The 19,501-nt window shown below is 39.4% G+C and overlaps 1 protein-coding gene across 2 annotated transcripts in view; it reads left to right on the top strand.

Annotated features, from left to right (window-relative positions):
* The window catches only part of SGCD (sarcoglycan delta), a 1,028,538-nt gene that overhangs the window by 914,712 nt on the left and 94,325 nt on the right, over positions 1–19,501 (top strand). For both annotated transcript variants that reach the window (XM_067032014.1, XM_059062959.2), the window contains one exon: positions 8,864–8,936. In XM_067032014.1, the coding sequence (XP_066888115.1) occupies positions 8,864–8,936 (73 nt within the window). The remainder of the gene's footprint in view (positions 1–8,863; positions 8,937–19,501) is intronic.

Here is a 19,501-nt window from a genome sequence, read left to right as displayed (position 1 = left end):
AAGGTAGGATTGTATTGCTATAAACTTGCCTCTTAGAACTGCTTTTGCTGTATCCCATAGGTTTTGGGTCGTTGTGTCTCCATTGTCATTTGTTTCTAAGTATTTTTTGATTTCCTCTTTGATTTCTTCAGTGATCACTTCGTTATTAAGTAGTGTATTGTTTAGCCTCCATGTGTTTGTATTTTTTACAGATCTTTTCCTATAATTGATATCTAGTCTCATAGCGTTGTGGTCGGAAAAGATACTTGATACGATTTCAATTTTCTTATATTTGCCAAGGCTAGATTTGTGACCCAATATATGATTATTACATTACTCATAGTGTTTTTAAAAAATGTAAACACTGTGAGAGACTTAAAAATTTTCTTTGTCATGTTGCCTGTACCTTCACAGGAAAAATATAGCTGGATTCATAGCGGCTTGTTGTATTAAGTAAAGGCAATTTCAATTGAAATTAAAATATCAAATGTCAAAGAAGCTAGATTTTATTGGAGAAGTGTAAGGTTGCTGTGGGCACAGCTGGCTTTGGGTATTAATCACTTGGCTTTGACCTTAATTTCAGACCTTCCCATGGGCCCTGTGGTCATTCTCTGTCTCCCTCTTGTCCAGCACATCACTAGATCCCATTGGTTTTCCTCTTAACACATTGCCTAAGCCACCTGCACTTCTTCGTCCTGGCTGCCAGTTCTTTATTCCAAGCTGTCATCATGTCTCCTCTGCTTCGCCTCATTTACCTTTGCCCTCTTCAAGTGTCTTTTCCACGATACAGTGTCTCAGACAGCTCAGGCTGCTGTAACAGATACCACAGGCTGGGTAGCTTAAACAGCAGACATTTATTTCTCACTATTCTGGAGACTGGGAGGTCTGAGATCAGGGCACCAGCATGGTTTACTTCTGGTGAAGGTTACAGTTGGAGCATGTGACTTTTAGGGGGACACAAATATGCAGACCATGACATGCAGCCACAGTAATCTTTGAAAAATGCCAGTTTGCTCGGGTCTGCTTAATACCCTCACTGTGGGACTTTCCTGGCAGTCCAGTGGGTAAGACTTCGTTCTTCCACTGCAGGGGGCGTGGGTTTGACCCCTGGTGAGGGAACTAAGATCCCTCATGCTGTGTGGCTCTGCATTACCTGAGCCAACCCACCTCTCCAGTCTCATCCCACGCTGCTCGCCCTTGCTAAATATGGTCTGGCCACACCAATCTTCTTTATTGACCTCAGCTTCCCAACCCTGCCACCTTTGCATAATCTCTTCTACCGTTCCTTCCCCCTCTTAACTAGGTTGTTCCTAATCACTTAACAAATATCAGCAAAACTTCACTTTTTCAGGGGAACATACCTGAGAGACCAATCTATGACCCCAAGTATTATACTTTCAAAGACATGTTTGATTTTCCTTTCAAGTCTATATCACCATTTGTCACTATTGTACGTTATTTCTGAGTTTATTTAATTATTGATTCTTTGAACTAGCCAGTGTACCCTACTGGAGAGTACTACATTCTAGTGGTTTATATGCTCCATGTCTCTCTGGTTCACCTCTACAGTCCCCTGCACAATACATATTTGTTAAATACATTTAACTCTGGGTTTATCAAACCTACTGTGCTCCTCTCCTGGTCCGTTGGGTTCTTCCAACCAGGTTATCTGGAGGTTCCTAAAACATCAGGGCTGGAGGTGGCCTCATGGACCCCTAATCCCCACCCCCGCTTTGTACAACAAATGGGGAAATAAGACCTGAGGGCAAATGGCCAACAGTCAGCTATAAGCTTATGCAAAATCAGCGCTAAAAATCAGGTCTTTAGTTTCCCAGTGCTCTGATATGTCAGGAAATTGAATCATTCCTTCTCCCATTTTCTTTTCTTTAACATCTTTATTGAAGTATAATTGCTTTACATTGTTTTGTTAGTTTCTGCTGTATAACAAAGTGAATCAGCCATATGGATACATATATCCCCATATCTCCTCCCTCTTGCGTCTCCCTCCCACCTTCCCTATCCCACCCCTCTAGGTGGTCACAAAGCACCGAGCTGATCTCCCTGTGCTACGCAGCTGCTTCCCACTAGCTATCTGTTTTACATTTGGTAGTGTACATATGTCCATGCCACTGTCTCACTTCGTCCCAGCTTACCCTTCCCCCTCCTTGTGTCCTCAAGTCCATTCTCTACATCTGCGTCTCTATTCCTGTCCTGCCCCTAGGTTCTTCAGAACCAATTTTTTTATTTTTTAGATTCCATATATATCTGTTAGCAAACGGTATTTGTTTTCCTCTTTCTGACTTACTTCACTCTATATGACAGACCCTAGGTCCATCCACCTCACTACAAATAACTCAATTTCATTTCCTTTTATGGCAGAGTAATATTCCATTGTATATATGTGCCATATCTTCTTTATCCATTCATCTGTCGATGGGCACTTAGGTTGCTTCCATGTGCTTCCTTCTCCCATTTTCTCATCACCATTTTTTAGATTGACCTCCTTTCTCTGTTTTATAATCTAATATTGGTATGAAAATAGAACCTTATCTTATCACGTAAAATATGGTTGTTATTAAGGACTGTCATTCAGGATATATCTACCCAAGCAACAGGAATTGGAAAACTTAGAACGTTGACTTCAAACAATGGTCATCAGATATTTTAACTCACATATGGAACCTGTTAAACATTTTAGCTCCACGGTTTTAACCCAAAGATGATTTTTAGTCTATTTTCATTTATACAAAACATTAATCATAATTATGCCCATGTTAATGAATGTATGTCTAGAAAGAATTTAGCAGAGCAAACTCCATTAAACTAGTTTAATTCCTTCATCAGTTTTCTAAACAGGACTCTTAAACCATGTCTGCCCTTTTTAAAAGCTTTTCTTGAAATTAGTGTCTGTAAGAGTAGTTCTTTTCTGTGTACAACAAAGATTTGATTTATCATAAATTTCTTAAACTCCAATGTTACTAATTATAACTTCTATCATGGTAATTTTTTCTTTTGTGTCTTATGTTTCTCTTGAGTCTAATTTTCCTGTATCATAATTTGCATATCTAAATTTTTTGTCCAGTATTTAGTCCATAACTATTTTCAACAGGTACAGATTTAGACACTTTAATGTTTCTTATTTTTATAAAATTGAATTTCCCCAGATCAATAAAGAGTTACAAACCAGGTTTTTGGGTTTTTTTAGTTATTCTCATCTACAGTAAACTTTGTTCTTCACCATTTTATCTCTTATGAGGTTTATTTTCTGGTGATTATTTCTACCAATTAATTGTAGTTTGAATTGGACAAATGTCTGTCTCCTTTAATTTGCTTCTTCCTTAAACACTGAGAACATTTTTAACATTTTCCTTTGATATCCCAGGGTTGCTCTGTTTTCCTGGTAGGGATTGGAGGTGGCTAAAGATAGTCTTCTGTTTAGATTAGATTGTTACCTTATGACATTTTAAATTTGAGGAAAAAACACTTTAGCTCTGCCACTTCTCATCCCATCCCTCATTTTACAGTGAAAGAAATCAAGGGCCAAGAGAGTTATGTGATTTGCCCAACATCACAGAGATATGACTGGATTTCAGGGCTTTTGACATCCAGGACACTCTGAGGGAAAAGCGTGACCAAACTGACCTCTGAACTTGAGCATACTTTCTAGAGAGGAGAAACTGGCTTTTTTGTTACTATGGCAACAAAGTGCATTAGAGATTTTTTGACGAGTTTACTTCCTACCTGTGCTAGTAGGAAAAAAAATAGCCATTGAGCTGATCTTTATGATGATTCAAAACACTTTAGAAAGATCCTGTCACATGCTTTATAAGTTCCTGATTGATTGTGTGGAATTAAGTTACTGGGCAGAGAACCAGCTAATGGAAACACATTGATGAAATCATTTCTGAGGGACATTAAATGGAACTTAAAGCTGAAATGGCTTTATGGATTTTTTCACTCAAAGTGTTTATGAACATTTATTGCCAGTAAATTATATTGTGTCAAAAGAAGGAATTAGTAGTCATGGCTTTAATAGAAACCTTTTTGAAATAATAAAATTGAGAATAATTTATTATCTAAGAATGGATAGAGGATGGGATGGGGGAATTCATCCTGAGGAATGATAGCCCACTCTGCAGCTTTTGGGAAAGTGAAAAATGTTGTGGAAATCAGAAATCTGTTAGGACTTGGAAAGAAATGGTCTTTTTGAAATGTATTAATAACTCATTTCATTGTACATGGGAATTATTTTTAGAAGATGAGTGATAGAGGATTTAGCAGGTGTTACTTGAGGCTATAAACATGGGTATTTGTTCATGTTTCATAAAAAGATGAACAAGTAGAGAGTTACTTAATCTGCTGAATGAGGGTCTAGAGTAGGGTCAAGGGCATCAGTTTCAGAGCTGAAATGCTAGAGTTCAATTCCTGGTTCCCCCTCTTCACTGTGTGACCATAGAAAAAATTTCTTGACTTCTCTGAATCTCACATTCCACAACCATAATAACAGAAATTAATAGTCCCTCCCTCACAGGGTTATTTTCATGATCAAATGAAGACAGTTTCAATAGTTTCTGCTTTGTAGTAAGTGCTTTTAAAATGTTATTTTTTAAGAGTCATAGAGGACCCAAATAAGAGGAAGAAAGAATAGGGTTCATGAACATATTAGTACTAGTGGTAGTATTTTATTAATGGTCATTTGATGATTGCTATGTACCAGAGATCTCATTTAGTCTCCAAGATCCCTGGGAGATGAGGGTACTACCCATATCTCTTCTTTTCAGAGAAGGAAACTGAGCGTCAGAGAGATTCACGCCCAAGGTCACTCAACTACTGAGAGATTTTGATAAGTTCCCCTGAGAAGTCACGTGCATGAGTCTGTCCTCCAGTATGTATGGGACATGTGGACCCCTGTGGCCAAAGTCCAGCAAAAACACAATCAAAGGGCATCTGGTTGGACAATGGAAGCTAAAGGAGCATGAGTGTCTTGCCCTTCACTTTCATCCACAACTAGAGCCTGTCAGTTACCCATCTCCTCCACCCGTCAGAGCCATCCCCTCTGGATTTTGCTCGCTTGCCATTTAATGAGTGCCACATTGGCCTGGCACTGAGAAAACAAGGCACTAGGGCGCTGGGTCTAAATGTGGGTTCTTTAGTCAGATGCCCGGATGTGAATCTCAGCCCTAGTGCCCACTGGCCATAGGACCATGAGCCCCACATGTCTTTAGCCCCAGTTCTCTTATCTTTAGGATAAGCAGGTTCCTTGGTCTGGGAAAGAGAACACAAGCCTTCTGATCTTATTCTATTTTAAAGAGATATTTCTATTCAGCCCAAATAGCATTCCTTTATAAGCATGCTCCTTTATTTTAGTGGTATAGTTAAAATGCACCAGGGTGTGATTTTAGACATTCATTTAATATGTGAGGTATGAGGAGTTTTATAGCAGTAAATTAGTACTCCCATAGAAGTGGTAGTACTAGTTGAATTGAGTCCAGGAGGAGTCTTGGGAACCTAAAGTCACATCTGTTTATATTCTATATAAGACCTTGCTCCTGCCCAGACAGAGCTTACGATCTAGTTGAAGAGACAAGATGAATGTCTGCGAGGTAAATCCCAAATAGTGTGTGCTCAGTGCCTAATGAGTGTACATAGTCATCTTACAAGTATTTATTGAGTGCCTGCGCTGTGCTAGACAACGAGCATAGGACAGACAGCAAGATGCACTCCTAGCCAGGAGCACAGCAAATGCGCTTGCAGGTCAGAGAGCTGAGGATCCAAGCTCAGGTGCTCAAAGGAGACCATGGTCTTTCCACAAACACAGATAGTGAGCATCTGTAATGTGCTGGATGACTTTATTGTCACCCTTTTTCCCCCTTTGCCTTGCTTTCAAAGGGTGGCAGAGCTCAGCGCCCCCGGCTGCAGTAGAGCAGTTCCCTCTTGAGCCTAGTATAGCCAGAAGTAAGAAGTAAAGTAGCAGATGAAGTTTTGTCATTGTATCTGACAAATAAAGAAACAGGCTCAGTACAGAGTTTGGATGGGATAAAGAAAATGGCCCGAGCTTTTGAGGTTCATTTTTCATAAGAGCCTGTCATTCCTCATTTTTGGACAACTGTTCTGAATAAGTGTAATCTATGTCCTACTGTGTGCACCTACTTGGTACGGTCACCAGAGTTGCAAAATAGATCTTCTGTGACTTCAAAGATCTTGCAAAATGATGGAAAGAGTGGGCGTGAGAAAGAGGTGAAACATTAAGTGTTACAGCATTCTAGAAACAATTCAAATAATGAAAGCCGTCCATGGGCAATACTCATTTTCATATGGGTGAGTCAAACAATTATGGCTGATTTGGAAAGAGGTAATGCTCTTTCTGTTGCAGATTTCATGGAATTCTCGGTAGAGAAAGAGGAGGTTTGAGCTGACACTAGAGAGTAGAGACAATGTAAATAAACAGAAATAACTGTCCTCTCCTTACTGAGATATATAATTGTCCCTTTAAATATGGAGATATAGATATAGATATTTTTAAATAGAGCTCAAATGGCTAAGAACTAAGCATCTCTACGAATGTCAAAGAGAAGTCCCTGTTAACTACAGTAGCAGCAGCAGCAGGTGGGAGTTGTTCATTGACAGACAATATGGCACTGAGAGATGGCTGAGGGCATGGTCTTGGGTTTCACACTGCTTAGAGCCACCTTCCGATGTGTCAGTCCCTGTCCTGTGACTTCTGCAAGCCTGTTTTATCCAGTTGGCAGCCTCCACAGTGCCTTTGACCTAGGTGCTCCTCAAAGGTTCCCAAAAATGTTGGAGAGGGGAAATGGATTTTCTGCAAAACCAAATGTAATACATATGTAACAAAAGCTACATTATAATTTGTAATCCACCCCATTCTTACTCAGTTACTGTATTAGTCAGAGTTCTCCAGAGAAACCGAACCAATAAGGTCTATACAGAGAAAGAGATTTATTGTAAGAAATTGGCTCACACAATTATAGAGGCTGAGAAACCCCACACTCAGCTGTCTGTTAAATGGGGACTTAGGAAGGCCAGTGGTGTAATTTAGTCCGAGTCCAAATGCCTGAAAACAAGGGGAGTCAATGGTTTTGATTCCAGTCTAGGTCTGCAGGCCTGAGAACCAGGACCACGGACAGCAGGAAAAGATCAATGTCCCAGCTCACAGGGTGAGGCAGGAAGGGTGGAATACTTCCTTCCTCCACTTTTTTGTTGTATTCAGGCCCTCATCTGATAGGATGATGCCCACTTACATTGGAGAGAGCCAACTGCTTTACTCAGCACACCTATTCAAATACTAATCTCATCTGGTAACACCCTCACAGACACATACAGAAATAACGTTTAGCCAAATATCTGGGCACCTTTTGATTCTGTCAAGTTGACACCTACTATTAACCATCACAGTTATCAAGAACACAGTAAAGTTTCAATCACTAGAGCAAAATAAATAACATATACTTAATAAAACAGTGAACATTCTTATGAAATTTACACCAAAAAATGTATTTAACGGGGCTATGGGTACATTTTGAAATGTACCTGTATATTTGAAATGATGTGATTTGGGATCGTGGAAAGTAAAAGTGTCTATGGGCAGAGAAAGATCTTAAAGGTCCCCACACGGAGTGTCTCTATGCCGACTGGAACTGTCAGTTTTATGGGGTTGTTGCAGGGAATAAAGAAGATATATCTATGATGGTAGTCACTCAAAAATGTTAGCTGAGGATAATAGTTATTATTCACCAGAATATTCTTTTAGTGACCATATATTACGTTAAGGCAGAAAAAAATTCTGATTTTACTTACAGTGGTCTCTTACTCATATCAAAAAGATTAAATATTTCCATAGTTGCTACAAAAGCCAGGAAATCAATTCCTTTTCCTAGAGTCATTAGTATGTCAGGAGAAACCTGGATTTGGAATAACAGTGGTTAGTAGAGGATTTCTAGACATTATAACAATACAAGAGGATTCTAGAAATTCACACATGAATGCAAGATATTATTCAGTCCCTTCTTACAGCATCAAAGAAGCACACTGAGCATATAAAAATAAACACCTTTACTTCAGGATACTGCCTGGCCAAGTTTAATTGAAAAACAAATATCCAGTGCAATTGTCTGTGATAAACTGAGGCTTAAAAGATTTGAAGACACTTTGGGAGCAGACAAATTAGATAATAACAATCTTTACGGCTGGAAAGGTTCAGCTGATGTTGACAAGTTGTAAAGGTGAAAGCTTATAGCAAAGTCAAGAGCTAAATGTCTAGATTGGGTCGGGAATCAATGTTAATACTCAGATTGTAAAAACACTGAACTTCAGATGATCCCTCATAGTGTTCTAAGTTTTCAAGATTATTGTGTAAAACTTGATTTACTGAAAAACTTTGGCTTAATTGTCCTTAGGCAAATACCTTACATTCTTACAGTATTCTCTACCATCTAACTCATTTCTTAGATGTTGTATGTGTTATGTGATTTGTGCCCCATGCTGCAGTAACAGAATTTCAGCTGCTGGTTTTCAAAACACTTCCAGTTGGGTGGCTATTAATAGTTTATGAGAGACATGAGTCAGACCATGCCATTTCTAGGCATCTTTTATTTTTTAAACCAACATGGAGTTTGCCTCATGGCCTCACTCTGATCTCAGCAAGAACACATTCAAAAGAGTTCCTTGTTTTTTCAAAGGCTGTTTGCATGAGTTGATTGAATGCTCTCCTAGCACAGAGACCTGCCCTAGAGCCAGTGGCAGAATACCTGTGTATTGGGTTGTATAAAGGATTCACTGCATTTAGCTTCATTCATTGTGCTGACTGTGCCTCCCAGTGACACATCCAACTCTCCAACCTCTGTTTGCTTTTTTCTTTTGTTTACAGGAGCAGAGGGCACAGTGTTCCCTAAATCTATAGAGACACCTAATGTCAGGGCAGATCCCTTCAAGGAACTAAGGTAAACTTCTGAGTATGGTTTGCGTTGATTAAGTGGCTGTTTGCTCTATTTGTGCAACTGGTTGATGATCGGTTTTGAATATCTATGATGTAACAGTATCATGAGTATATGAACTGGGAGAGATTACAAAGGATGTGAAGATAAGCTACAACTAAGAGAAAATTTTCTCTGAGGACTTAAAGTTGAAATTTTGGAGGAAGTGGTTGCCAGTCTTGGAGTTGTGAGATTTAGGATTCATTCATTTGCAGTGTGTATTTCCTGATGTATTTTGTGGTACCAAAATCCTCTCCAGTTAGAGAACTAATCAGTAATTGGTGCTGATCAGCCCAAAGAAAAGTGGTGTTTAAAAGAAGCTGAACTGTATATACAATACTTTTTTTTTTTTTCTATCTAACAAGCTCCCCATTTTCTGGAATGATATGGTGCTAGAACTACCTTCTGTGGGTATTCCATGTACTGGTGTTAATCAGATATCCATAAGCCTGCTGCTTTTAGCAGAAAAGGGCTCTGCGATGCCATGTACTTACCACCAACAACTTATGGGAAGCAAAACGGAATAATAGACATACCGACGGACAAATAGACAGAGATATAGCCTAAAAACCATTCCTGCCACCAAAGAACTATCCCCAGCCCTCCAAATGAAACACATATAAAATGGTATGATGATACAAATATAACTGTAATTTTCACTATGGAATTAGAGCCATGAAGAATTCAGTGAATATTGGCCTTCTTCATTTCTCACAGTTCTTTTAATTAAGACCAATCATAAATCCTCATAAATAGCCCTGAATAACTCTTGCATAAAGACATCAACTGTAAGCAAACGCACGTGCATTGCACAAGTCATACTTTCTCTTTCACAACCAGTCCTGAGACCTCTGTTTTGCGAAAACAGCAGCAGCCACGTTGGAGCTTGCGTTTCCCTGAACAGAAACATGTCCTCAGTAAGTGGAGAATATATCACCTCATTACAAAACCATAGCATTCCTGCCAGGCCTGTAAGTCTTTATCAATATAGGGAAATAAATTGGGCAAAAGGAAGAGGATAATCGGTGGGGAGTGAGAACCTTTTCTTAGCAAAATCCCGTATACAGTGGGCTATATTTTAAAAATTACGTATCACACTGTGACGTTTTACATGTTACTAGAGTAACCATTTTCACCAAGTCTTCCAGAGGCAGGAAGTTGCCTGGCTTTCTGTCAATTAGATCCTGGGTTTCATATTAATGTGCTAAAGCTGGAATCTTTTAAGCAAATCCACCCAAGGAAATGTGCATTTTAGGACCCTGAGAGAGCTCATTCTCTGAAAATGCACTGAATCCTTGTGGCTATGATGTAAGAACTCTTTCAAGAAGGCTAATGGGTGGCCCAGTTCCCTGTCTTTTCACAGTCCTCTTTAGGAGCAGGGGTTTTTATTTGGGGGGGAGGGGAGGTTGTTTTTTACAGAACTAGTGAATGATTTGTGCTGATCAGCCCAAAGATAAGTGATTTCTAAAAGGAGCTGAACTCTATCATGTACTACAATGTTCATTGCAGCTCTGCTTACAATAGCCAGGACATGGAAGCAACCTAAGTGTCCATCAACAGATGAATGGATAAAGAAGGTGTGGCACATATATACAATGGAATATTACTCAGCCATAAAAAGAAACGGAATTGAGTTATTTGTAGTGAGGTGGATGGACCTAGAGTCTGTCATACAGAGTGAAGTAAGTCAAAAAGAGAAAAACAAATACTGTATGCTAACACATATATGTGGAATCTAAAAAAAAAAAAAAAATGGTTTTTTGGTCAGAGGTTCTGCCACAAAGCACCATTTAAAAAAAGTTCCAGAGGGATGGAAAAGCCAAGTGATCACATTCTAGGCTCCTGACTCAGTGCAGGCTATTACGCATCAACACAATCTGAACAGGGGCAAACAAAAGACCAACTTAAGAATTACATACTAAAGTCTTTTTGTGCTTCCTTTATTTATACTTAGACTGACTTCTCAGATAAACAAGTAAAACTTAAATATCCATCCATGTCCCTCAGCTACTCAATCAAACATGAGAAAAATAACATCTATTTTAGAGACCTTCTCTTTTGGGATAATTTTTATTTCTTCAAACCCCTTTCTTGGCTGCTGGAGGTTTTTTTGTTTGTTCTATTGTTGTTTTCTGTTTGCTTGTTTGTTAATGAGATGCAAATTTTAGGGCTCTGGCATTTCTTCCTGGAAGATCTCAGCTCCCAGGTAAAGGAATGGTAGCTTCCTCTCTGTGAGCATTTTGGTTCACTGCTTCTCTTATTAGAGTTACTATAGTTACTATATTTGCAGTATTTGCTTAAGAGGTTTGTAAATAATCCAGGGTTGAGCTGAAAATCACAAAAGAGGATTGTTTCTCTCCAGACAAATAAGGAGTGTTGGTAAGGTCTGCGCCCAACACCCAACTCAGGCGTATTTGTAGACTCTGCTGCTGCAGGGTGATTCTGAAATCATGACGTATGGCTCTAGATTCAAGACTATACTTAAAAATGTACCAGGCACTACCCCTATCCCTCTAATAAGAAAAACTAACTTTGAATAGAAATTGGATTTGAATAAATTCATGACTTAAAATTTGAATATTTTAAATGTTCACTTGTTCACACAGTTTTTTTTTTTTTTTTCCCCAAAGTCTATATAAGACAAATGGAAAAAAATCCCTGATCTCAGGCTGTGCCTGATCTGAGACTGGAAATAGGCCATTCAGTTTGACATAGGTATTTTCTGTAAGAACAGAAACTACTTTTGAATGACTACCTTGCTCTAAGCATTCTTTTCAACTGTGAAGTTTCCTTGTAGGATTCTGATCCTACCAGAATAGGAAGTGGACTATGAAATCCTATTTCCCAGATGTATGCCATGACAATTGTGAACGAAAGGAATAAGGTTATATGGTCCAGTGTACACAGACAGCCAGCTCTGTTTCCCTAAATATCACTAAAAGCTTGGAAGGAACCACAAAAAAGCAAGAAGCCAGAAGGTCTTCATAGAAGAATTCTTCATCAGCAGCTGTGCTGATATGCTTTTATTCTACCTTCAGTTATAACAAGGGTGGTGACCTGATTTTCCATTTCATTGTCTATAAGAAGCTGTTTCCCAAGTGTGTTTTTCAGATTCTTTTCCCATATAGGTTATTACAGAACATTGAGTAGAGTTCCTTGTGCTGTACAGTAGATCCTTGTTAATTATCTATTTTATGTATAGTGGTATGGATATGTTAATCCCAAACTCCTAATTTATTACCCCCCCCAACTTGGTAACCATAACTTTGTTTTCAAAGTATGTGAGTCTGTTTTGAAAGTAAGTTCATTTGTATCATGTTTTTTAGATTCCACATATCGTAATATCATATGATATTTGTCTTTCTCTGTCTGACTTACTTCACTTAGTATGATAATCTGTAGGTCCATCCATGTTGCTGCAGATGGCATTATTTCATTCTTTTCTATGGCTGAGTAATATTCCATTGTGTATATGTATCACATCTTCTTCATCCATTCCTCTGTTGATAGACATTTAGTTGCTTCCATGTCCTGGCTATTGTAAATACAGCTGCAATGAACATTGGAGTGCATGTGTCTTTTTGAGCTATGCTTTTCTCTGGGTATATGCTTAGGAGTGGTATTGCTGGGTCATATGGTAGTTCTATTTTTAGTTTTTTGAGGAACCTCCATACTTTTCTCCATAGTGGTTTTACCAGTTTACATTCCCACCAACAGTATAAGGAACGTTCCCTTTTCTCCACAGCCTTTTCAGCATTTATTGTTTGTAGACATTTTGATGACAGCCATTCTGACTGGTGTGAGGTGATACCTCATTGTAGTTTTGATTTGCATTTCTCTAATAATTAGCGATGTTGAGCATCTTTTCATGTGCCTTTTGGCCATCTGTATATCTCCCTTGGAGAAATATCTATTTAGATCTTCTGCCCATTTTTTTGATTGAGTTGTTTGTTTTTTTGATATTGAGCTGCATGAGCTGTTTGTATATTTGGAGGGTAATCCGTTGTTGGTCACTTTGTTTGCAAATATTTTCTCCCATTCTTTTCGTTTTGTTTATACCAAGTATTTTTTTGATACTTTATTAAGAGTCAAGGCATGTGATAAATACTTGAGATGTAGAGTTAAATGAGTACTCAAATAATTTATAGTTAAGGAGAATAAGACAGAAAGGAACCTCAGAATACAAGGTAATGAAATCTAGGATAGATGTATGAACCAAATCAGAGGAAACACAGAGAATTACAAAACCTACCTAAGAGAGTTAAACAAGGTGCCCAAAGGAAGTGACATTTTAGTTGCAAGAAGAAAAAAGATAAAACCCAAAAGTACACCTCAGAATTCAAAAAGTGTGGTTCTCTACAGCCATTTAATGTAGGGGAAAGTACCCCAACATATTTCTCTGGCTCCCAAGAATGTTACTGTGTTATTGACAAACATAAGGGATTGTAATTTCCTCATGACAGTTGTGTTCTTTAAAAAATTGTGTGAAGGCGGTTTCAAATATGGTCGCAAAAGACTAAAGATTGTTACAAGCTTCAAAAATCAGTATGTGGGCTTCCCTGGTGGTGCAGTGGTTAAGAATCTGCCTGCCAATGCAGGGGACACAGGTTCGAGCCCTGGCCCGGGAAGATCCCACATGCCACAGAGCAACTAAGCCCATGCACCACAGCTACTGACCCTGTGCTCTAGAGCCCGCGAGCCACAACTACTGAGCCCATGTGCCACAACTACTGAAGCCTGAGCACCTAGAGCCCGTGCTCCACAAAAAGAGAAGCCACCACAATGAGAAGCCTGCACACCACAACGAAGAGTAGCCCCCACTCGCCGCAACTAGAGAAAGCCCACGCACAGCAACGAAGACCCAGTGCAGCCAAAAATAAATAAATAAATAAATAATTTTTTTTTTTTTAAAGTCAGTATGTAATTCAATTCAGAACTGAAAGATTCACTGATAGCAAACCCATTCTACAGCCCCAAATAAATAAGGTATTACTTTGTTACTGTTTATTTTTCTCCATAATATTACCAGGGTTTTAATGATAAAGCTGAAAAATTATGATACATTACTCCCAATAATGCACTTGAACGTTTTGCAAAAAAATTTTTTTAACCGGGTAGGTACTCAATCTGGCTCCTTTGGAAATGTGGGAATTTACAGTTTGTGTGTCTTATAGGGAAACAGGGATTAGACAAGCCTCCCACAAGATGACAAAAATGAATTTATTCATTTTTTAATTTTATTTTAAAATGTCTATAGCCAGCTAAGTATTTATTGGCTCTCAGTGGTTTATAAATTTAAGTGGCAAGAACAGTCTGTCAGAGCTTCAGGGCTCATTTAATTTGAGGCTTGGCAATCCTCCTCCACTTCTTTCTCCTCTTCAAAATTCACAGTACCAAAAATAATGGATTGACAGTCTGGTTTTTAAAAATGTACACACACACACAAAGACAGAAATACAGAGAAAGAACAGGTGGGAGTGGGGGAAGGGAGAGAAGAGGCAAGAAGCTGCGTTTAGAGCTTTTAGCTATGGTACATGGTGAAAGGGGGGGGGGGTACCATTGTAGAAGAAATCTTTAAATTTTCTCCCTTTTAAACATTTTGCAGACATGTTCTGTAATTTTCTTCCCTCTCTTCCACCCCCAACTCCAAATACTTAAACTAAGTTTTTTTTAGTTTTGCATGTATGAGATTTAGAATTATTTGATCATATAGCACAAATATTGAAGGGATTCAAAGAAGAAATGAAAAAAAATGTAGTGGACCAAATAATAGCAGTCACTTACTCCAAGGCCTTAAAAAATAGAATAATGGTGGAGCAGTGGCCCTGTTGGTCAAGAGCCTGTGCTTTGAAGGTATCCTGCTCTGGCTTTGAATTTGGTACCCATGCCTGTCTGCTTTGTGAACTTGGGCAAGTGTCTTAAGCTCTCCTAGCCCCAGTGCCTAGAATGGAGGAAAAGCTCAGTGAATACTAATTCAACACATGTTAGCTATTGGGAGGACAGGCAAGCAGCTCTCTCTCTCACGGGGACACAAGAACTCAGATGGGATGGGAGTTCCCAGAGTTTAATATTTCTTTAACCCCTAAAAAGTTTCCATCAAATCATGGTGTCCAATAATTATTTCTCAATTAAAGACAAAAGGAAAAAATTATTGAGTACTTCCATCTACTATTAACTGCATTTTATATAAGAGAAAGGATATAAGAAGACATAGTATAGAATAAAAGACAGTCTCATAATTGAATACAAGACAATCTCATTTAACTGTATTAACATGTCATCGTATTGCCTCCATTTTCTCATTTTGCCAAAAATGCTAGTGACTGCCTTACAACTCTTCTCTTCACACATTTCATAGTGCCTGCTGAGAAAAAAATAAAAAGATCTGAAAGCCACAGGCTAGGACTTAATGAGGCCCACTTGACTTTAAGATTGTCCTGTTTGAAATCCCAAAACTATTACATCTTGCCCATCTTCCAAGACCAGTCAATACATATATATGTCCCTTTTCTTCCTCTTCTTCCTATATTCCAACATGCAATCATTATTCTCTCTTTTTTTTTCCTGTTAGTATCAGTACTAGAGTTTGAATTTATCTCTGTATTTCCCTTTTCTACCTTATCCCTCACCTTTCCCCGGGTGCCTTTCACCATGGTTCTATTAGTAAATATAAGGAGAAGTAAAGAGGTAAAGGAAAAGTGATACTTCCGTATCTGAGGTATCGCCACCTTTCCCTTTGCCTTGTTTATCAAAAGCTCTTATTTTGCACATGTAATAGAAATTACAGCTTAAAGATATTAAACCCATGAGTCTGTATTCATCTCCTCTGTACATTATGATTCTACCATTAGAGACCAGAGAATGATAGATAGCAGATAACATCACAGGGAAAGCTGAGGCTAGAACATAGGGGAAGTCCCATTCAGACAGGAAGAGGAAGTAGAGATCTCCTCTGTTCTGGTCTCTGGTGAATTATGGGAAGAAGAAGACAGGAAATGTAGGAAAAGCAGGTGGTGAAATATATGTCCTGATGACCTTTCTTCTCTGGGTCATGGAGGGAAGAAACCAATTAAGTAGATTTTAAGGAAAGGCAAAAGCAAAGGGTCACTGTACGTTTTCATTTGGGATTCTAGGAGGAAGCCAACTTGTAGGGTGGTTTCACAACCCCCTGGAAAGAGAGGAAAACAGGACCTGGGTCAACACTCTGGAATCTCCGTTAATTCCAGGGGTGGGGGAGGAGGGAAGGCGGTTCGTAGAAGTGTCCATGTGGTGTGTTGTGGAATGTACATGGATAACTGATGTTGCAGGCTGGCTGGTCCTGGGGAGCATCCCTGCAGTGGGGCTGAGGGCTCCAAAGAAGACAATCCAGTTTGGTGCAATGGGAGACCTGCCCAGGTCTCAGGGTCTCCCAACACCATTCATTCCCGATTCAGCAGATACTGCTGGAGCCCAGAGAGAGTTTATTCAGTGAGGACTTGGGCATGGGGGTCTAGCCTGATGCAGATCAAAACAACATCTCCTGGAATCTAATCTTGCTCTGTTCCTGTCACCGCGTGGTCACATGAGCCGCCTCCTGCCATATCCATAATGATATCTGAAAGAGGGAGAGGAAAATTTAGACTAATTATTTATCCTAATGGGAAAGTCGAAACTTTTCAATTACAGAGAGGATGCCAGAATAGATTTCTTTTTTTCCCCAACAATCCATAAGGATAAGTTTGAGAGAAAAACTAAGTCAGGTAAAAACAATAAAGAAATGCCATTTGTTTTCAGGGTGAGCATGGTTTGTACATTGGCCAGATTACAATACAGGGTATCATTTCAGTCACAAGGTATCTTACATGACTTTGCCAAGCTTCCAAGTCTGTGAGTCTTGCCCTCTGTCTTGCAGGGACCACGGGGTATGAGCAAAAGGAAAAGGTGCTTTCAGAATCCATCATCAGATGCCTGCGATTAGTGTTCATTTCTCTGCAAGTTTTGAGTGAGCATTGATTGGAATTGTAGTCCAGATCTGATGCTCTTAACATACTCCCCAAAGGTGGTCCTGGATTTTTAATCTTTTTACACCAATAAGATATTGGGGGAAATGCCTTAATAACCAAAACATTTCACAAGCCTCTCTCTCAAAATCATTACTGGACTATCTACGAAAGCTAGAGCCATCAGCCTTGTTCAGTGAGGCACCTGATGGTCCATTAATGGCCGGCCCATTTTTGTCTGAATTTGAGAGAGGCAACTCGACACATTGTTAACATTATCTAAGAGAAGTGGCTTTTATTTAAAAATTAAAATTATATCCTTTCGATTAATTGTTTAACTTAAGGGTTAAAAATGTGAAAAAAAAATCATTCAGCAGGTAAAACCATAACTGGCAGGGGTGTATAAGATTGCACTTTTATCCATGTTGTCAGGGAAGGCAGGACATCATGAAATAAATGCTAACCTTCCAGCCGTTTAGAGCAGAATGGGCATGTGTGTATATCTGCCAAAATTCCAGAGGTGGGGCTCCCTTCTGCCTGAACACAGAGCATCCTGACTTTATTATTGTTTCTATCTTGATTAAAATGTCAGCAGCGGCCATGTGTTATGTAAAATGTGTGGGGTAGATTGTTCTATTATTCTTGAAAAACACACAATTGCTTTAGAATCTCTCTTTTTCTGGATAGACAGAAAATCTTGTTTAATTACACCCTTCATAATGCTGGCTTGAAGCCAGCCTTATTTTATTCCAATTATAACCTTTTCAAAACAAAGAGTAATGGGAATTTAGAGGAACAAGCTGACAGTTTTTACCTGAAATAAGTTGGAAACTAGAAGTAAATTCAAAAAAAAAATTAAAAAGCCAGCCAGAGGATTCTTAGTCCAGAATTTTCCATGGTTTGTTAAAACATACAGTTGACCATTGAACAACGCAGGGGTTAATCTGTGTATAACTTTTATTTGGTCCCCCACATCTGCAGGTTCAACCAACTAGAGACCGTGTAGTGCTGTACTATTTACTATTGAAAAATATCCACATATAAGTGGACCTGTATAGTTCAAACTTGTGTTGTTCAAGAACCAACTATAATATAAATGAAAGTAAGACCATCTCAGAAAGAACTAAATAAATTTGCCTGATTTCTGGCCTTGAATTATGTGCCAAGTTGTGGTAAAGGTCACTCCTTTGTTTGCTATCCTTCAGTGGCTCCCAATGACTTGAAGATAAACAAGAACACTCACGTACCACCTTAAAGTGGTTGATCTGGCCCTGCATGATGGGCCCAGCCTCTCATCTCCCATTACCCTTTCCCCTCCTTCCAACCTTTTGTTATTTTTGTTTCTCCCTCTGCCAAGACTTTCACTGCCACAGGCAAATAAGAATGGTGTAGTGAAAATAGTGTCTCTGGTTTCCCATGAGGACATGAGAAGCTTCCAGTCCCAGACCCACTAATCTGTGACACCAGGCAGACGCCACTGGAATGGGACCTGTTTGTACTAACAAAGCAACAAAAGTTGAAACAGCAAAGGCCCCTTATGGACCAGGACCCCGTATGACAAACCCCCCTGAGAACCGGTGTTGTAGGAACACAAGTTTGTGTGCCCGACGCACAGTGAGGCCAAACAGACTGAAATGTCAGAGTCTGGAGCAGAGATATGTTTAGTGCAGGGCCAAGGAAGGAGAATGGGTGGCTTGTGCTCAAAAACCCTGAATTCCTTGATGGTTTTAGGGGAGAAGTTTTTAATAGGCAAAATTTGGGGTGCAGGCTGCAGGGTGTGGGACTTTCTTCTGATTGGTTGGTGGTGAGGTAACAGAGCGGTGCTCCAGGAATCTTGTGCTCAGCTCTACCTGGGCAGAGAAACTTAGTTCCTGCAGAAGAACTCAAGGATACTATTAGGTATATTCCTTCAGGAGGAACCGGGACCTTGCCCCATCGCTGCACTAGTGTTGGGGGGAGTGGTGTGCCCACAGGTTCCTGCTCGGTTTCAGTAGCAAAGTTGAACCAAGAGAATGCTGCTTCTTGGATTCACAATCTATTTGGCTGTCTTCCGGAGGCATGCCTGGACATGCATCCTCTGGCTGGAGAAGACCAGGGGGAATATTCTCACTGGTCACAAAGCCAGGCTCTCAGGACATAGAACAAGACGAAAGGAAAATCTCCTCATACCTGTGGTTCTCCTCCTTGTGACAAGTGGCACAAAAGACAGAGACAAGAGAAAAAAAAATGACCACCTCTGGGAGGAAAAGGACCAGTAGAAAACAAGAGTTCTCATAGTAAATCTTTACCAAAGTTGCTACGCCCAAGGAACTTATTCACACATATATTTTCTCCTGCTAATCTAAACTTGAAAAGGGACAAGAATTTACCTTCTTCTCTCAACCTATAGAGTACTACAGAGCGAAATCCAGGAGAGCTGACTTTGGTAAAAATTCTTAGCTTTCTGTCACTTCTGCCAGTTTTCCAGGATCTCATCTGCAGGCTCCAGAACAAGTGTAGTATCTCAGAAAGTTCTATCTGTGTTGCCAAAACTGTGGGAAAGGAAAAATAATT

The sequence above is a fragment of the Kogia breviceps genome, chromosome 4, assembly GCF_026419965.1.
Source record: "Kogia breviceps isolate mKogBre1 chromosome 4, mKogBre1 haplotype 1, whole genome shotgun sequence".
Taxonomy (NCBI): Eukaryota; Metazoa; Chordata; class Mammalia; order Artiodactyla; family Physeteridae; genus Kogia; species Kogia breviceps.
Note: the sequence above shows the minus strand (reverse complement) of the source record. Positions and strands in the feature narration are given on the sequence as shown.